We start from the raw sequence: 13,218 nt of genomic DNA, 5'->3' as shown, positions 1-13,218 counted from the left end.
CAAACTTATGTTTGCATTCGCTTTGGCTGCAACCGGATCATTCCCTGTACTGTATTGCGGGCAATGTTAAAGAGGAGTCTCGTTCATGACTGATAGAAAAAATAAAGAAGTAGAAAATGTTAGCTCAATCTAAATCGATCCTAACGTTCCATCCAGTCGTGGGGTTGTGTCATCATCTGCTCGTGACGGATGGCGTTCACGTGACATCTTTCATCAACCTGTGTTTCTATTTCGTCCCCTGTGTATTTACAGCGGCAGAACACTGTCTCGTACTTGTTGTCATTCCACTTTGCATATCTTAGGTTGTAAAAATAAACGCTTGGGATGATATGACGTGTTGTGTTTTGCATTTTAACAACACCTAGTCACTTTATCGTTGAGCAATTTCAAATGATATTTATAGTCAGTGAGAATTATCTGTATCAAATTGAATCAAGTCAACTAAAATAGCTGTAAATCGGTTTTACTCACACAGAGAAGGACGACATGTAATGGTGGCTTTAAAGTCATACTTGACGAGGAAGTCCACCTCGTCAATTCACCTACACGAGGTAGTGCTAAGGAAGCGGTACTTAGCCAATGAGCTAAACTGCGCTAACAGGCGATAAACGCAAATTGACGATAAGTAGTTGACATACCAGCGAACTTGTGGTCACGAATGCACCATATAGTGATGGGTCCAGCGACACCGATGCATTGACACATGAGCCGGGCTCACAGAGCAAACCATGTGTCGATGCATGTGCTGGCTCATTACGTCACGTGATTGACACGTGAACTGCGTTGACACAGTCCAGGCTTCTAATTGACACACCGGCTGCGTTGACACAGTCCAGGCTGCTAATTGACACATCGACTGTGTTGACACAGTCCAGGCTGCTAATTGACACATCGGCTGCGTTGACACAGTCCAGGCTGCTAATTGACACGTGAACTGCACCTGCATCGGCTGCTTGGCACAGTACAGGCTGCGCCACTTAGTCCAGGGGGCGTCGACTCAGTGCAGAGGGCGTTGACGCAGCAAAAGCCCGCCACACAGTGTTTATAAGGAACACCTGCCGAAACAAGCCAGACCTCACTCACGCTCGCTTGTCGAAGCTTGTGTCAGTGCAGACTTCGTGTTCGTGCCTTGCCTTCCTTGCCGACTATGGAGCAGAGACGCAAATCATCCGCCGTGTGGGACCATTTTGATGTCCTGGAGAATAAGGTATTATTTATTTATTTATTTATTCAAATCGCCTTCTGTCGCCGAGAGCCTCTCAGATTATTGACGTGTTGTACCATTCTAATCCGAATACATTTCAAGGTAACTCTTAGTTACTTCTTATTCACATTTCATTACAGGTGAAATGTCGAATTTGCCAAGTCAATTCGCCAACAGAAGCACCTCCACCATGCTGAGGCATTATCGGGCCAAGCATGAGAATGAAGTTCGCGATACACCCGGTATTACGCCAGGTATACAAACGTTCACTGATCTTTTCACGGTTGCTATGTTGATGATTAATTGACAATCAGTAATTATTATTGGTTGACTCTCCACTCCATGTTTGACAATCAAGGTTCCAGGAAGCAGCTGTACTGGAAGGACCAACACACTTCTTTCCCAAACCTCTCCCACCTCGCAAAGGAGTTCCTTTGTACGCCAGCCTCATCCGTCCCTTGTGAGCGTGTGTTCTTCACAGCAGGAGAAATTGCTTGTAAAAGACGCAACAGGCTGAAGTTTAAAACATTGGAGCATCTTATTTTTCTCAATAAAAATGTGAAATCAAAGCCCACAAGCATCCTCATTCAAATGATCTTCACATTATTTGAACACATTGAATGTTGCAAAATGAATGCATGGATGTGAATGATATTGTATACACTTCATCATCAAATCGATGAATGACCTTATGAAAATGTCTTGGAACAGTTGTAGATGCAAAACCGTGCTGGCAGCTACATAATAGATAATATCCCAAACCATAGGGATCCTCCCAAAAACTAAGGATGTGCTAAATAAGAGATCCTTGTACACATACTTTTATTACTTCCATATTTGACCTATTGTGTGGAAATATGGGGAAATGCCAGTAAAACACTGTTTTAAAACTACAATACAAAGCAATCAGAACAATCACTGGCTCCAAATAGACGGAACCCACAAATCCACTGTTTATCAAATTTAACAATGAAATCTCATGACCTGGTTGACTTCAAAATCGCCCAATTAATGTACGAAGCACACAATAACCTCCTTTGCCAAAACATCCAGAAGCTTTTTAAAATTTGAGAAAGTTGTCATAATTTAAGGGGTACTAACCTATACAGAAAAATCCAAAACACGAACAAACATCACGCAAAGGAGTGTATCTGTAATAGGTGTAAATCTGTGGAATGATTCTGAAACGGACCAGTAAAATGAGTAACTCTCTTGCTGAGATTAAAAATGAATTTGAGAGTAGTACAAGACAACTACACAAATCAGAATTAAGCTAATAAATTCGATACACCCATGAAATATAGCCATACATCAGAAATACATTGATGAGATTATTTAATATATTAATGAAATGTAGCATCCATTATGAATATGAGAAAATCGACATATACTTGTGCTCCAATGAGTATGTACTGTATATACAAACCTAAAGTTGTAAAAATGTATAAGTACAGCATACATAAGGGTAAAAGCATTTGTTGATATGTAGACTTTCTTTTCTATTTTGAAAAATGATCAATTCATATATAAGAAGGGGTAGGACTCTAGGGGTTTTTTTACTTCTTTCTACTCCTTTGAACACATATTTGTGATGATGACTATTTTCTTTTCCTTTTTTATATCTTACCTTCACTTTTTGCCAATTTATTACCGAATTGTATATTTTACATGTTCAATATACAAAAAAAATTATCAGTCAGTTCAGTCTTTAAGTGGGTTGGATGCAGGGATCTTGAAGGACCAGCAGGTGGCAGTGGTCAGTGACACAGTATCAGCACAGTATCAACACTGTGTGTCAGTGTGTCGACACGCCTCATGAGGCCTCATGGACCCATCAGTAGCACCATAGCGATAACAATTTATAAAATACGAAAAAGTTTCATGACCGGTTTTTAATTATTTGACTTCGGAAATGCAGTCATTGCTGTTATACTTAATATTTTTGTTCAATTGAATTGTTACTTGTTGCGTCTTGAAATGACGAGGCACACACACGCGTTTTCTATAATGTATTCGACCGTCGAGTTCCACCATTAACCTCGTGGGGACGGGGCTTAGACATTCAGGTAACATTTCACACATGCGCAGTAGATGGCAATACAAAGTACGTCAATGCGTCCAAACAACATACAAATCTATTCTGGTTAATACACCACATCACTGTTGGCCTACTTTAGGTAAAATAACAATATAGTCGTACAAAATAAATCAGGATGTTGACGCTTTTATACACTTGTTGTGATACAGTATTAAAATTTACACTGTTAATTCCAAAACTATTTGTACAAGTGGAGGAAATAAGAACAGGGCACAACAGTTTGACCCTGAAAGATTTCGGTTTTAAAATTTAAAAGAAGATGAAAATGATAAATAACCAACTGTGCTTTATTGTACTGGCATTCATGTGTGGAAGAGTAGTTTACAGACAGTACAAGTCAGAGCATTGGGAGCCAATCAAATTCACCTATGCAGGATGCAAATGAACACCTATCAACATGTTACCTACGTGTGACTGGACTTCATACATTAGTTCACGACTTGTCAAAGTATTGCTTATTGTGAATTTAGTTTTGAGTTATCCACCAACATACAGCGCTGTGCTCGTAAGTCAAAACAACAACAAAAAAGGTCAAACAGCTCATCTTCCAAAAGTCACTTCTATCTCAGAGTACCACTTACATGCCATAGGTCAGATTTTCACTTCCCTTCAAGGATTGCGTGCAGAATCTCATACGCTGTATCACTGAGCTAAATACAGTACTGACATAAAGACACTACATGTATATAGGGTATGAAAATTAACTGTGTTGGTAAATTCACTTAGGGTCAAAGTGTGCTTTTCTAGCATTGTTTACTAAAACTAATCTCCCATGGCTGAACAAAGCTTTGCACATTTGTTTTAAAAGTACTGTGTGTGTAATTAATTGTATTGTATTTGTTATAATTGTTCATTTTCTACATCTGTAGGAGACAAATGGTTCCCCAATAAAATTATGCTCAGTAATCCACATCTCACTTCAAGTGTGATCAATCAAAATTGAAATTGGCCATTATGTGAAAGTTCAGTGCAGACCCATTGACTTGATCAACATAAAATTGATTTGAGAAAAAAACAAAGAAAAGTTACACGCCTGGCAAGAGGGAACAATTTATTCCAATCTCAAAATGTCTCTTCCCATAATGTCTCTTCCATGGAACAGCTTTGATGATACAACAAATTAAGCATTTTGTATTGAGGTGAAAAAAGAAACATACTGAATGGAGATAATCATTTACACAGGAGATACAAATATATTAATTTACTAGCTTAGACCGTTAGAACTTGTAAAGATGGCTTTGTAATTTTACAAGCAATGATGCAGCAACAGTTCATCCAAACAGCGCTGGTTCACATGTGATGGACGGTAGACCCATGGACACCCCCCCACGCCCCCCCCCCCCCCCCGAGTCTAGACAGGGGACACAGCTCAACGGTTGGTCAATTTGGAGTGGGAATTACCCCTGATCATATCAGGAAGGCAAAGTGCCTTTGGATGTTGTTCAACATCTACTAGTGTACATCAAGATAAACAGGGGCAAGGCAATACAGACTCATGAGAAGTTAATGCTCCAAACAGTAAAGTCAAGTGCAAAACTGTCACTATTCTGCACAACCCAGAGACAACTCCGGGATCCTGAATTACCTTTCATGTCCTCTGTAAGCAAGCAAGCAAATTAAATCACAGGCCTTCTCTACTCCCTATTATGTCCAGTCAGTGTAAATTGTGAGATGTCATGAATTTACTTCAAATTAGTGTAATTTCCACAGAGATACATTTTGAGTGAGGTTTAGGTGAACAAACCCAGTCTCAATAGTGGTCACAGGCCAGCAAAGAAAGAGCGAGAAACCAAAAAAGGTGCTGCTCCATTCTGGATCAGCCTGACAGGAGTAGATTAGATGATGCTCCCATCTTCCACCCATCATTTAGAGCATGACCCTTCACTGACTCCTCTTCCTGACTCCCAGCCCACATTTTAATTCTCCCCCAGCTTGAGAGTTGCAAACTGTTTGGCCATCTGTAGCGCCTCCTGGAGACACTCTGTGTTGCGACCAGCGGCCTGTGCAGACATGTCCTTGCCGCCTCCTTTGCCGTCCATCAGGGGGCACAACTTCTGGACCCACTCGTTAGCCTTCAGTCCGCGGTTGGCTTTCTCCTACGGGGTCAACACAGGTTTCCCATTAGCATCGGCATTGCTGAGTTGGAATTCACAATGCAAAATACATTAAAGATGCATGTGCGTGTGTGTGAGACAGATAAAAAGTGAGGAAGGCTGTGAAACAGCATTAATGACACACACCTGAGGGACTTCACACAAGCAGATGACCTTGCCGGCATCGGGGTCCACGGCGAAGAGCATGGCGGCGGTCTGAGGGGAGCTGGCCTTCAGCACCTTCAGGCACTCGTTGAGGGCCTGAGAGAACGGGAGGGGTGAGTGGAGATTTTTTAAAATCTGCTAATCGACATAGCTGACATCTCAAGGTCACAACTAATGAGACACGAAAGAGAATATACTAAATTTTTTAAACAGTTCTACTTTCTACCTGGGTGACAATTTCTTTTCGCTTCACAAAATCTCAGTCTCAAAACTTTCATTAAAAAAAATCTAATTGACCTTGGCTGAAGCCCCGGTTTCCATGGCCATGACCAGCAGTGCTTGATTGGGGCTGCTCTCGATCACCTCCTTGGTCTTCTCCAGGACTCTTTTCTGGATGTCCGCCTTGTAGGAGCGGTCCAGGTCATCCATGGTCTTCTTCAGACACTTCAGGGTGTCCCTCATCTCATCCTTCCGCCACTGGGAAATCACTGCGGTGCCGATGGACTGCGCACAAGGCGACATAGTCAATCAAGTTGTAGTTCACAGAGATCTTACCAACTCAAGGAAGTAGCCCTCGCACCCCCCCTTCCTCCACCAATAGAGCTTTCATATAGTCAAGGTGCCACTTCAATGTCCTTCCAGCATCACATTGAAGGAAATTGAGAGAAACAGAAGGCAAAACATGTTAAGATGCATGAACATACCTCTGTCATATCAGCAATCTCTTTCTGTATGTCTTTGTTGGGAACCGTTTGCTGCTTTACTTTGTCTGCCAGGGCGGTCAGAGCTTGGTTGAGCATCTCTGCTTTCCTCTGAGCCTGGCGAACAACATGAGCAAAAGCAACTGTATTTGTAAAATGACAAGAAGTGACTGGTTTATTACTCCTAATGTTGAAATATTTGTCAGTTTAGTCGGTGTAGAGCAAGCACAAAATGCACCCCAATTTCAGTGAGTATGCATGGACGTAAGCGCCCTTAGTGTGCCGGTAGGGCCATGAACTCAATGATGGGCCAGTCACTTGATTTGTTTAATCTCGCCATATAAATTTGGGCCAGTCTGTCATGCGTAACCAGCTAAAAGCCATCATATGTTGCCTTACAAAATCGATGTTCAGCAGCAAAAACTGAGGGGATAGATGGGGAAGGGAGAAATCCATCTATAATTAAGTGCACGTCCACCTGAGCCATCACAGACTGCTGAGAAGACAGAATGTACCCTTTGCACACACATCCAAAACAGACATCATTAAGTTTCAATGGTCAATAAGGTTGTCCTTTAATGCACTTACAAAGCCCTGCGTGTGCTAGGGCTTGAAAAGGTGGGCCTTGGTTCAAGTCCATTTTTGGGGGTATGTTGTGGCCTTATGTATTTTGTGCCATCACTATATTTCATTTCATTTTACTGAGTTTTATCTTCGCAGTTGTCGTGATCCTTCTCAGTTTCTGCTCTGAGCGTAGCCACGTCTATTTTTGTGTCATTTTAATTTACTCCTTAGTTTTGTAAAACTACTCTGAAATGCAATCTTGCGATTATGATGTGGCTTCTCAATGGCTATTTCCTAAGAATAAATTTGCTTGGTGTGCCTTCTATGAAATTGGTTTTGCATCTTAATGACCATGGGAAACCGCGTCGGCCAGTTGAAAATCCCAGCTCTACAGCAAAAGCTATTTTAATTCAGTCAGGATGTCAGCAGAAAGCAAATCCCGTCGACAAGCTGACTATAAACAACCATGACGAGTAACCGCTGAATATTTAGCCCACTCATGTGTGCAAGTCCCGACCTTCTGGGCTTCGTTTCCTGTCACGGCAACAATCCGACGGATGCCCTTAGCGATGGCCTCCTCTGAGACAATGACAAAGGGCGCAGCATGAGCTGAGTTCTGCAGATGCCTTTGGATAAAAAAAATAAATGGAACAGGACAGTTGTTAGCAAGGTGCAGGAGGAGGACAAAAAGGGAAAGGGTAAGAAAGTATTCTGAAGTGACTTGTGTTGCCTTAGTCACATAATACTTTTTCCTGCTTTGTGGCTTAACCACGACACAAGACAATGGAAACACTCACGTTCCACCGCAAAACTCAATGGAGGTGAGGGAACCAGCAGCACCGTTGGGGTCGTCCAGCAGGTCCTGAACGGGGATGCCGATGGACACAACCCTCACAGGGTCAGGGTACGTCTCATCGAACACAGCGCGCAGACCCTGAATGGCCTTGGCTTCTGCAAGGGAGGCCTCCATGGCGTACACAGGCTGAAGCACAGTACAGAAGAGAGGCAGAATAAAATACAAAACTTGTACTTCTATTTTGCCGTTTGAGCCACTGACTAGCACCACTGACCTTGGCATCGCTTATCATAGCACAGGCGATCTCCTCTGTCCGACGGACCTCCCCTGTGCTCAGGGCACCTTTAGCAGTGAAGTCAAAGCGAAGTCTGTCTGACGCCACCAAAGAGCCCCTTTGGTCTGCCTCGCCCAAAACTCCCCTGAGAGCAAAGTTGAGTATGTGTGTAGCAGTGTGGTTGCTCATGATGGGCCTGCGGCGGGCCTAGAGACAGCAAAAGAGAAAATGAGATGGTCAGGAGCATCTGGCATCTTTCCTGTGCGTGCCTTTTCAGTTACTGATGAGCTCACCTCGTCCACGTGTAAGGTGACACGGTCGCCAACCTTCAATGTTCCGTAAATTGTGCCCACATGTAGAACATAACCTCCTCTAACTTGCGTGTTCTTCACAGAGAACTCCATTCGCTACAAAACACAGACCGTGGTCACATTTTTGTCCACTGGAAATTCATTCCAACACAAAGCATGACATTGTATCAAAATTTCTGTCAACATTATTGAAAGAGAGCTCAGTGGTAAGGGATCCAAAGACAAGGAAAATTATGAGTGACAAAAACTAACTTTGATTTCTGACAGCATGTAAAGTTTACAATGAACGCATAAGCATTATACTACACTTACATCCTCAGAGTTATCATCCTCTCGAAGCAGGTAGCCTTCGTCAAAGGTCTGTCCACCCTGCTCGGCGTAGAAAGAGGTCTGATCCAGCAGCACACCACATTTCTGACCAGTGGTCACTTCGTCGCAGAAGTCGCGGTCGCGCCGCAGGGCCAACACCGTGGCAGAGGTCTGTTGGAACTCTGAACACATCAACAGAATGAAGGTAAGGGCTTAAAAGTGCACAAAATTGTGGTTTGCGTTTTGTATTGTGTGGGTTTAATACCATAGGTGCCATTTTCATTCGAGGTGTATTTATATTTGGGAGAATCATCTGTGGGGGGGATGTTCTTGTTCCTCAGCTCTTCAATGGCATAGATGTCCAACATGATGTGGTCCACGTCTCCTGCACCCTTACCCTGGGACTTCAACTACACACACAGCCACATACAAAGTTTTATTCCACCCACCGACCAAAAAAACTCTCTCTAAAATGGTCATAATGGAAGGGCAAATGTGCATAAATCTCACACACCGAAACTGGTTCAACTAATCTTATCAATATTGTATGGGTAGCACTTACTCGTCTGAAGTTGCCAAAACACATGAATGTAAGAATGTTCTTCTCAAGGGCAATCGGTTTGTAATACATGTATATAAGATGCGTGAGAAGCAAGCCCAATTGATTTTAATTTTTAACTTCTGCTGTCTTGCCAAGTTAAACTTCTTAGTTGAGGTTGGAATGAGGTTGATCACTGATGATGAATTTGCTTTTAAAGTCACATCGGCATGAATGGGTGTACACAGCCAGAGCATCAGTGAAATTGCTCGGAAGACCTCGACTGTGACCCATTTACAGAATTTCGTCCGCTGTGATGCTGCACCCAATTTACAATCATCACTGTGTTGTAACCATAATTGTGGTGCACAAGTCAAATGGTACAGTCAGAGGGTTCGCTGCTTCATTTCCCTCACCTGTGCAGCCTTCTTCTCCTCCTCAAAGGAAGCCAAGTCCACCACCATGCCTTTCTCCTCTGCGATGAGGGAGGTCAAGTCCAGAGGGAAGCCATAAGTGTCATACAAGAGCCATGCGGTGTCACCTGGATGCAGATGGAGAAATGTGCTGTTCAACATTCTTCATGAGCAAACACACGCAGCTGTATGAAGTCATACAAATGGGGGTGCTTTTCGTCTTTCTCACCTGGGAGCGTTTTACTGTCTCCCATACTCATGATCTTCCTATCAAGGATGCGTCGCCCCCTGGTGAGAGTTTTGAGGAACTGCGCCTCCTCTTCATTTATAATGTCCTTCACAATTTCTGGGTCTTTCTTCAATTCGGGAAATGCGTCACCCTAAATCATAGACAAAAGGTTGCCAAGAACAGTGCAGAAGACGAAGCGGAAAGATAAATGTGGTGTGGGGTGAATGGATCAAAGAGAATAATATCTCTAATCTTCCACAAAGAAGAAAGCAGTTTTCGTTGAGCCGTATTATGCACTCACTTCCCACTGCCTGAAAGAGGATTCTGTCTGACTGGGTGGAGCTGGAAAGCATCCCCAATCTATGGATCAAATTCGGACTATCTGCATTTGTATCATTTTGTCATTTGAGAGCTTGGAAGAAGAGGCAATTAGGCGATCTTTCCAGAATGTTTTCTGTTAGCTACTTGGGAAAAACTTTTCGTCTCACCCGAATCCACACACATCTATCTACTATACAACTGTGTTGAGGCAGGAAACAAAAGTCTCACCAGGGAATTGACCACCACGTCCACAAGAGATGCAAAAAAGCCTTTCTTAGCGCCCAACTTTTCATGGGAATAGCGCACGGCGCGACGCAAGATTCGCCGCAAAACATACCTGAATGGAAGAGAAAACACAAATGATATCTTTAGCGCACCATGTATCCCGTCAATTCAGGTTCAAGACGTCAAGTGTAACGCACACCCATAAATTCGTACCCTCTTCCAGTGTTGTCAGGCCGCCCACCATCCGAAAGGGCGATGGTGATGGTGCGAGCGTGATCAGCCAGCACACGGTAGGCCATGTCAACACCATCAACATCCTCGGCCCCTACTTTACCTGTGTATGGCCGAGCACCAGTGCCCTGAAATAAACACAATACTATGTTTTTCAGCCCATGAACCGTGATTTTTTTTTTTATCAACTCTGGAGAATATATTAAGTACCTATGCCCAAGAATTGAATTTTTCGCATGAATGTAATAATGAGAATGTAAAGAAATAACTGTGAGCATGTGGGGAAGGGTTATACGGGTAGAGCTGATCGATTTTTGAAAAATAATCCAATTGCAGTTTTTTTCCTTTCAGTATTATTCAACCACCTCATTAAGAGCTGGCTTAAAAGACAGTTTAAGTAATAAACTGTCTTTTAAGCATTTTCTATCACACCTTCATATGTGGAACGTAAAACATAAATCAGCAAATCGTACGTCAGATTACAACATAATGCAAATCTTGGGCTTTCTCAAATTTTCTGGTTTCATGAAACAGATGTAAACATGTGGACCACGCTTCTAAAGCACTGAACTTACCTACACTATATATAAATGTCTCCATCCTCCCCGAAAAAATGTGCATCACCATAGGAAACGAATTTCATGCTGGAATTTGCGTACCTTCTGAATAGCTTCAAAGTATGGGATGAAGAGGTCAGTGTCATAGTTGGACATCTTGTTCTGCAGCACAGACACCAAGCGCTCCAGACCCATCCCTGTGTCGATGCTCTTCTTTGGAAGCGGTTTCAGCACCGTCTCAGACTCCCTGAGAAGAACAGCAAAATAACTCCCAGATGTGCCTCCGAGTCAAAGTTGCAACTCAAGTTGCTCTCACTCGGTTTGCGCACTACCTGTTGAATTGGATGAACACAAGGTTCCAGACTTCCAGGACGTTGGGGTCATCCATGTTCACCAGGTGGGAGGCATCTCGCCCTCCAATGCGGTCGTAGTGGATCTCACTGCAAGGACCACAGGGGCCAGTATCTCCCATCTCCCAGAAGTTGTCCTTCATGCTGCCTGGCAGGATGCGCGATTCCTCCATGCTGACAGTGAGAGAATACCTCATGAGTGATTTTATTTCCCCTATTCATTTGCTACAACACAAAGAAAATAGATGTGTTGCCGTCTTAAGCACAATGTGAATACAAAACAATTCAATCCATCTTTATTCACATAGCACTTTCACAACACACACTTTTAGAGAACATTTAATATGAAATAAAAATAATACAACACAACGCATAACATAAAACATGGACAATAATAGAATTATAACAACAGTTCCTGCATACGGCTTGTTTTTTTTAAAAAATCAGTTATAGATGGAAAAAGTAGAGACTGGAAGTCTCCTTTTCACCTGTGGATCAGAGGCGTCATGATCACAGCGTGCATGACGTCACACACGTCTACCACAAGCTAAGTCTGAAAGTACATGAGAAACGGCAGCGTCCACTGACCAAAACAGAGATTGATTCAATTCTCCTGTCCCATTTAGATCCACTTCAACTTGGTTAAAAATACACCACCACGCTTCAACAGTCCACAATGTGTCCACACGAAGAACAACAAACCCCATAAGACAAAACAAATGACAAAAACAACAAGAACACAGAACTCTTGCAGACAACTGCCAACCACTGCACCTCTTGCTAGGCTCTCGTCGAAGGCGGACACTTTTGCTTTCTGCGCTGTCTCCCACCCCACCCCCACCCTTCCCTGCTCGCCACTCAGTCCTTGTGCTGTCTTTTGTCTGACTTTTTCTAGCCTCCTGTCGTATTTTCATCCTAAAAACAAACATGGAATTGGTTGGCTGGTCTCTCGATGCCATCGACAACATTTTCTCGATGAGAAGAGCAGGCAGTGGGGAGCCTACTGGCCCCTCTGGGACTTTTGCTGCTGGGTACACCCTAGATCCTTGGAGGAAGCGGAGAATGGTGTGCCTGTCAACAGTCCGTTGAGGATTTGGATGACATCTACATCTTCGGCCTTCCAATAACAGGTATGCTGCTGTCTGGTGTGAGCAGTTTCCTGATCTATCGAAAATTCAACCGACGAGAGCGGCTCTATTGGACGAGGCTGCCGGTCTAAGGATGGCATAACGCGCATGTCCAACACTCAGACTGTGCTCAACCACAAACTGTTGCGGGTTTGGAGCGTCGCAGCAGGACGGTCAACAACTTGGAGAAAACTGGAATCCGTGTTCAATTACTGACTGAAATCATGGATTTGGCTGATCGACGCCACTAAAGAGACATAAGCCACGGACTCAAGGCTGTCTTAAATTCTTGGGCAGCCTGCTACCAAAACAAGATCTGCTATCTCGACCTTCCCCTAATGAAAATATGCACGGAAGCTAGTCCCCCACCATTACCCCCTCCCTCATACATTCCCTTGATTCACCGTTTTCATTGTTTATGTCTTGTGACCTGTTGTAACTGTCATATGCTTGTGCAGGAATTTTTTTGCCTCACTCAAATTATCCTCAAAATGAGGGTAGTTCGAGCGTGGGTTTTTTCTCCCTCTCTCGGGTTGAGTGAACGCTCGCGCGTTTTGGCTGCCGCTGTTCAACCCGTATTGTTTTGTGTTTTTTGTTATTGTAAAGTGTCCTTGGGTGTCTTGAAAGGCGCTTATAAATAAAATGTATTATTATTATAACTGTGTTACATATAATATAATAAACATTATAATGTGTATTATATAATTATAAT

At 43.1% G+C, this 13,218-nt stretch overlaps 1 protein-coding gene and 1 long non-coding RNA gene across 3 annotated transcripts in view; one reads left to right on the top strand and one right to left on the bottom strand.

The window, feature by feature from the left end:
- Positions 1 to 744: 744 nt before the first annotated feature.
- Positions 745 to 2,219, top strand: LOC127598206 (uncharacterized). Its single transcript, XR_007961873.1, has 3 exons — positions 745 to 1,207; positions 1,345 to 1,458; positions 1,563 to 2,219. It is a non-coding gene; the product is annotated as an uncharacterized LOC127598206 (long non-coding RNA).
- A 2,519-nt stretch (positions 2,220 to 4,738) lies between these two features.
- aars1 (alanyl-tRNA synthetase 1) overlaps positions 4,739 to 13,218 on the bottom strand; it is a 90,570-nt gene continuing 82,090 nt past the window's right edge. For both annotated transcript variants that reach the window (XM_052061645.1, XM_052061644.1), the window contains 16 exons: positions 11,362 to 11,553; positions 11,132 to 11,276; positions 10,455 to 10,600; positions 10,245 to 10,353; positions 9,696 to 9,846; positions 9,470 to 9,594; positions 8,781 to 8,925; positions 8,519 to 8,697; positions 8,189 to 8,302; positions 7,896 to 8,102; positions 7,623 to 7,807; positions 7,343 to 7,451; positions 6,265 to 6,378; positions 5,858 to 6,064; positions 5,543 to 5,656; positions 4,739 to 5,398 (listed from right to left, as the gene is read on the bottom strand). In XM_052061645.1, the coding sequence (XP_051917605.1) occupies positions 5,219 to 5,398; positions 5,543 to 5,656; positions 5,858 to 6,064; positions 6,265 to 6,378; positions 7,343 to 7,451; positions 7,623 to 7,807; positions 7,896 to 8,102; positions 8,189 to 8,302; positions 8,519 to 8,697; positions 8,781 to 8,925; positions 9,470 to 9,594; positions 9,696 to 9,846; positions 10,245 to 10,353; positions 10,455 to 10,600; positions 11,132 to 11,276; positions 11,362 to 11,553 (2,422 nt within the window). In that variant the 3' untranslated portion in view covers positions 4,739 to 5,218. The remainder of the gene's footprint in view (positions 5,399 to 5,542; positions 5,657 to 5,857; positions 6,065 to 6,264; positions 6,379 to 7,342; positions 7,452 to 7,622; positions 7,808 to 7,895; positions 8,103 to 8,188; positions 8,303 to 8,518; positions 8,698 to 8,780; positions 8,926 to 9,469; positions 9,595 to 9,695; positions 9,847 to 10,244; positions 10,354 to 10,454; positions 10,601 to 11,131; positions 11,277 to 11,361; positions 11,554 to 13,218) is intronic.

The sequence above is a fragment of the Hippocampus zosterae genome, chromosome 3, assembly GCF_025434085.1.
Source record: "Hippocampus zosterae strain Florida chromosome 3, ASM2543408v3, whole genome shotgun sequence".
NCBI lineage: Eukaryota > Metazoa > Chordata > Actinopteri > Syngnathiformes > Syngnathidae > Hippocampus > Hippocampus zosterae.
The sequence above is the reverse complement of the archived record's forward strand: the minus strand, read 5'-3'. Positions and strand labels throughout refer to the sequence as shown.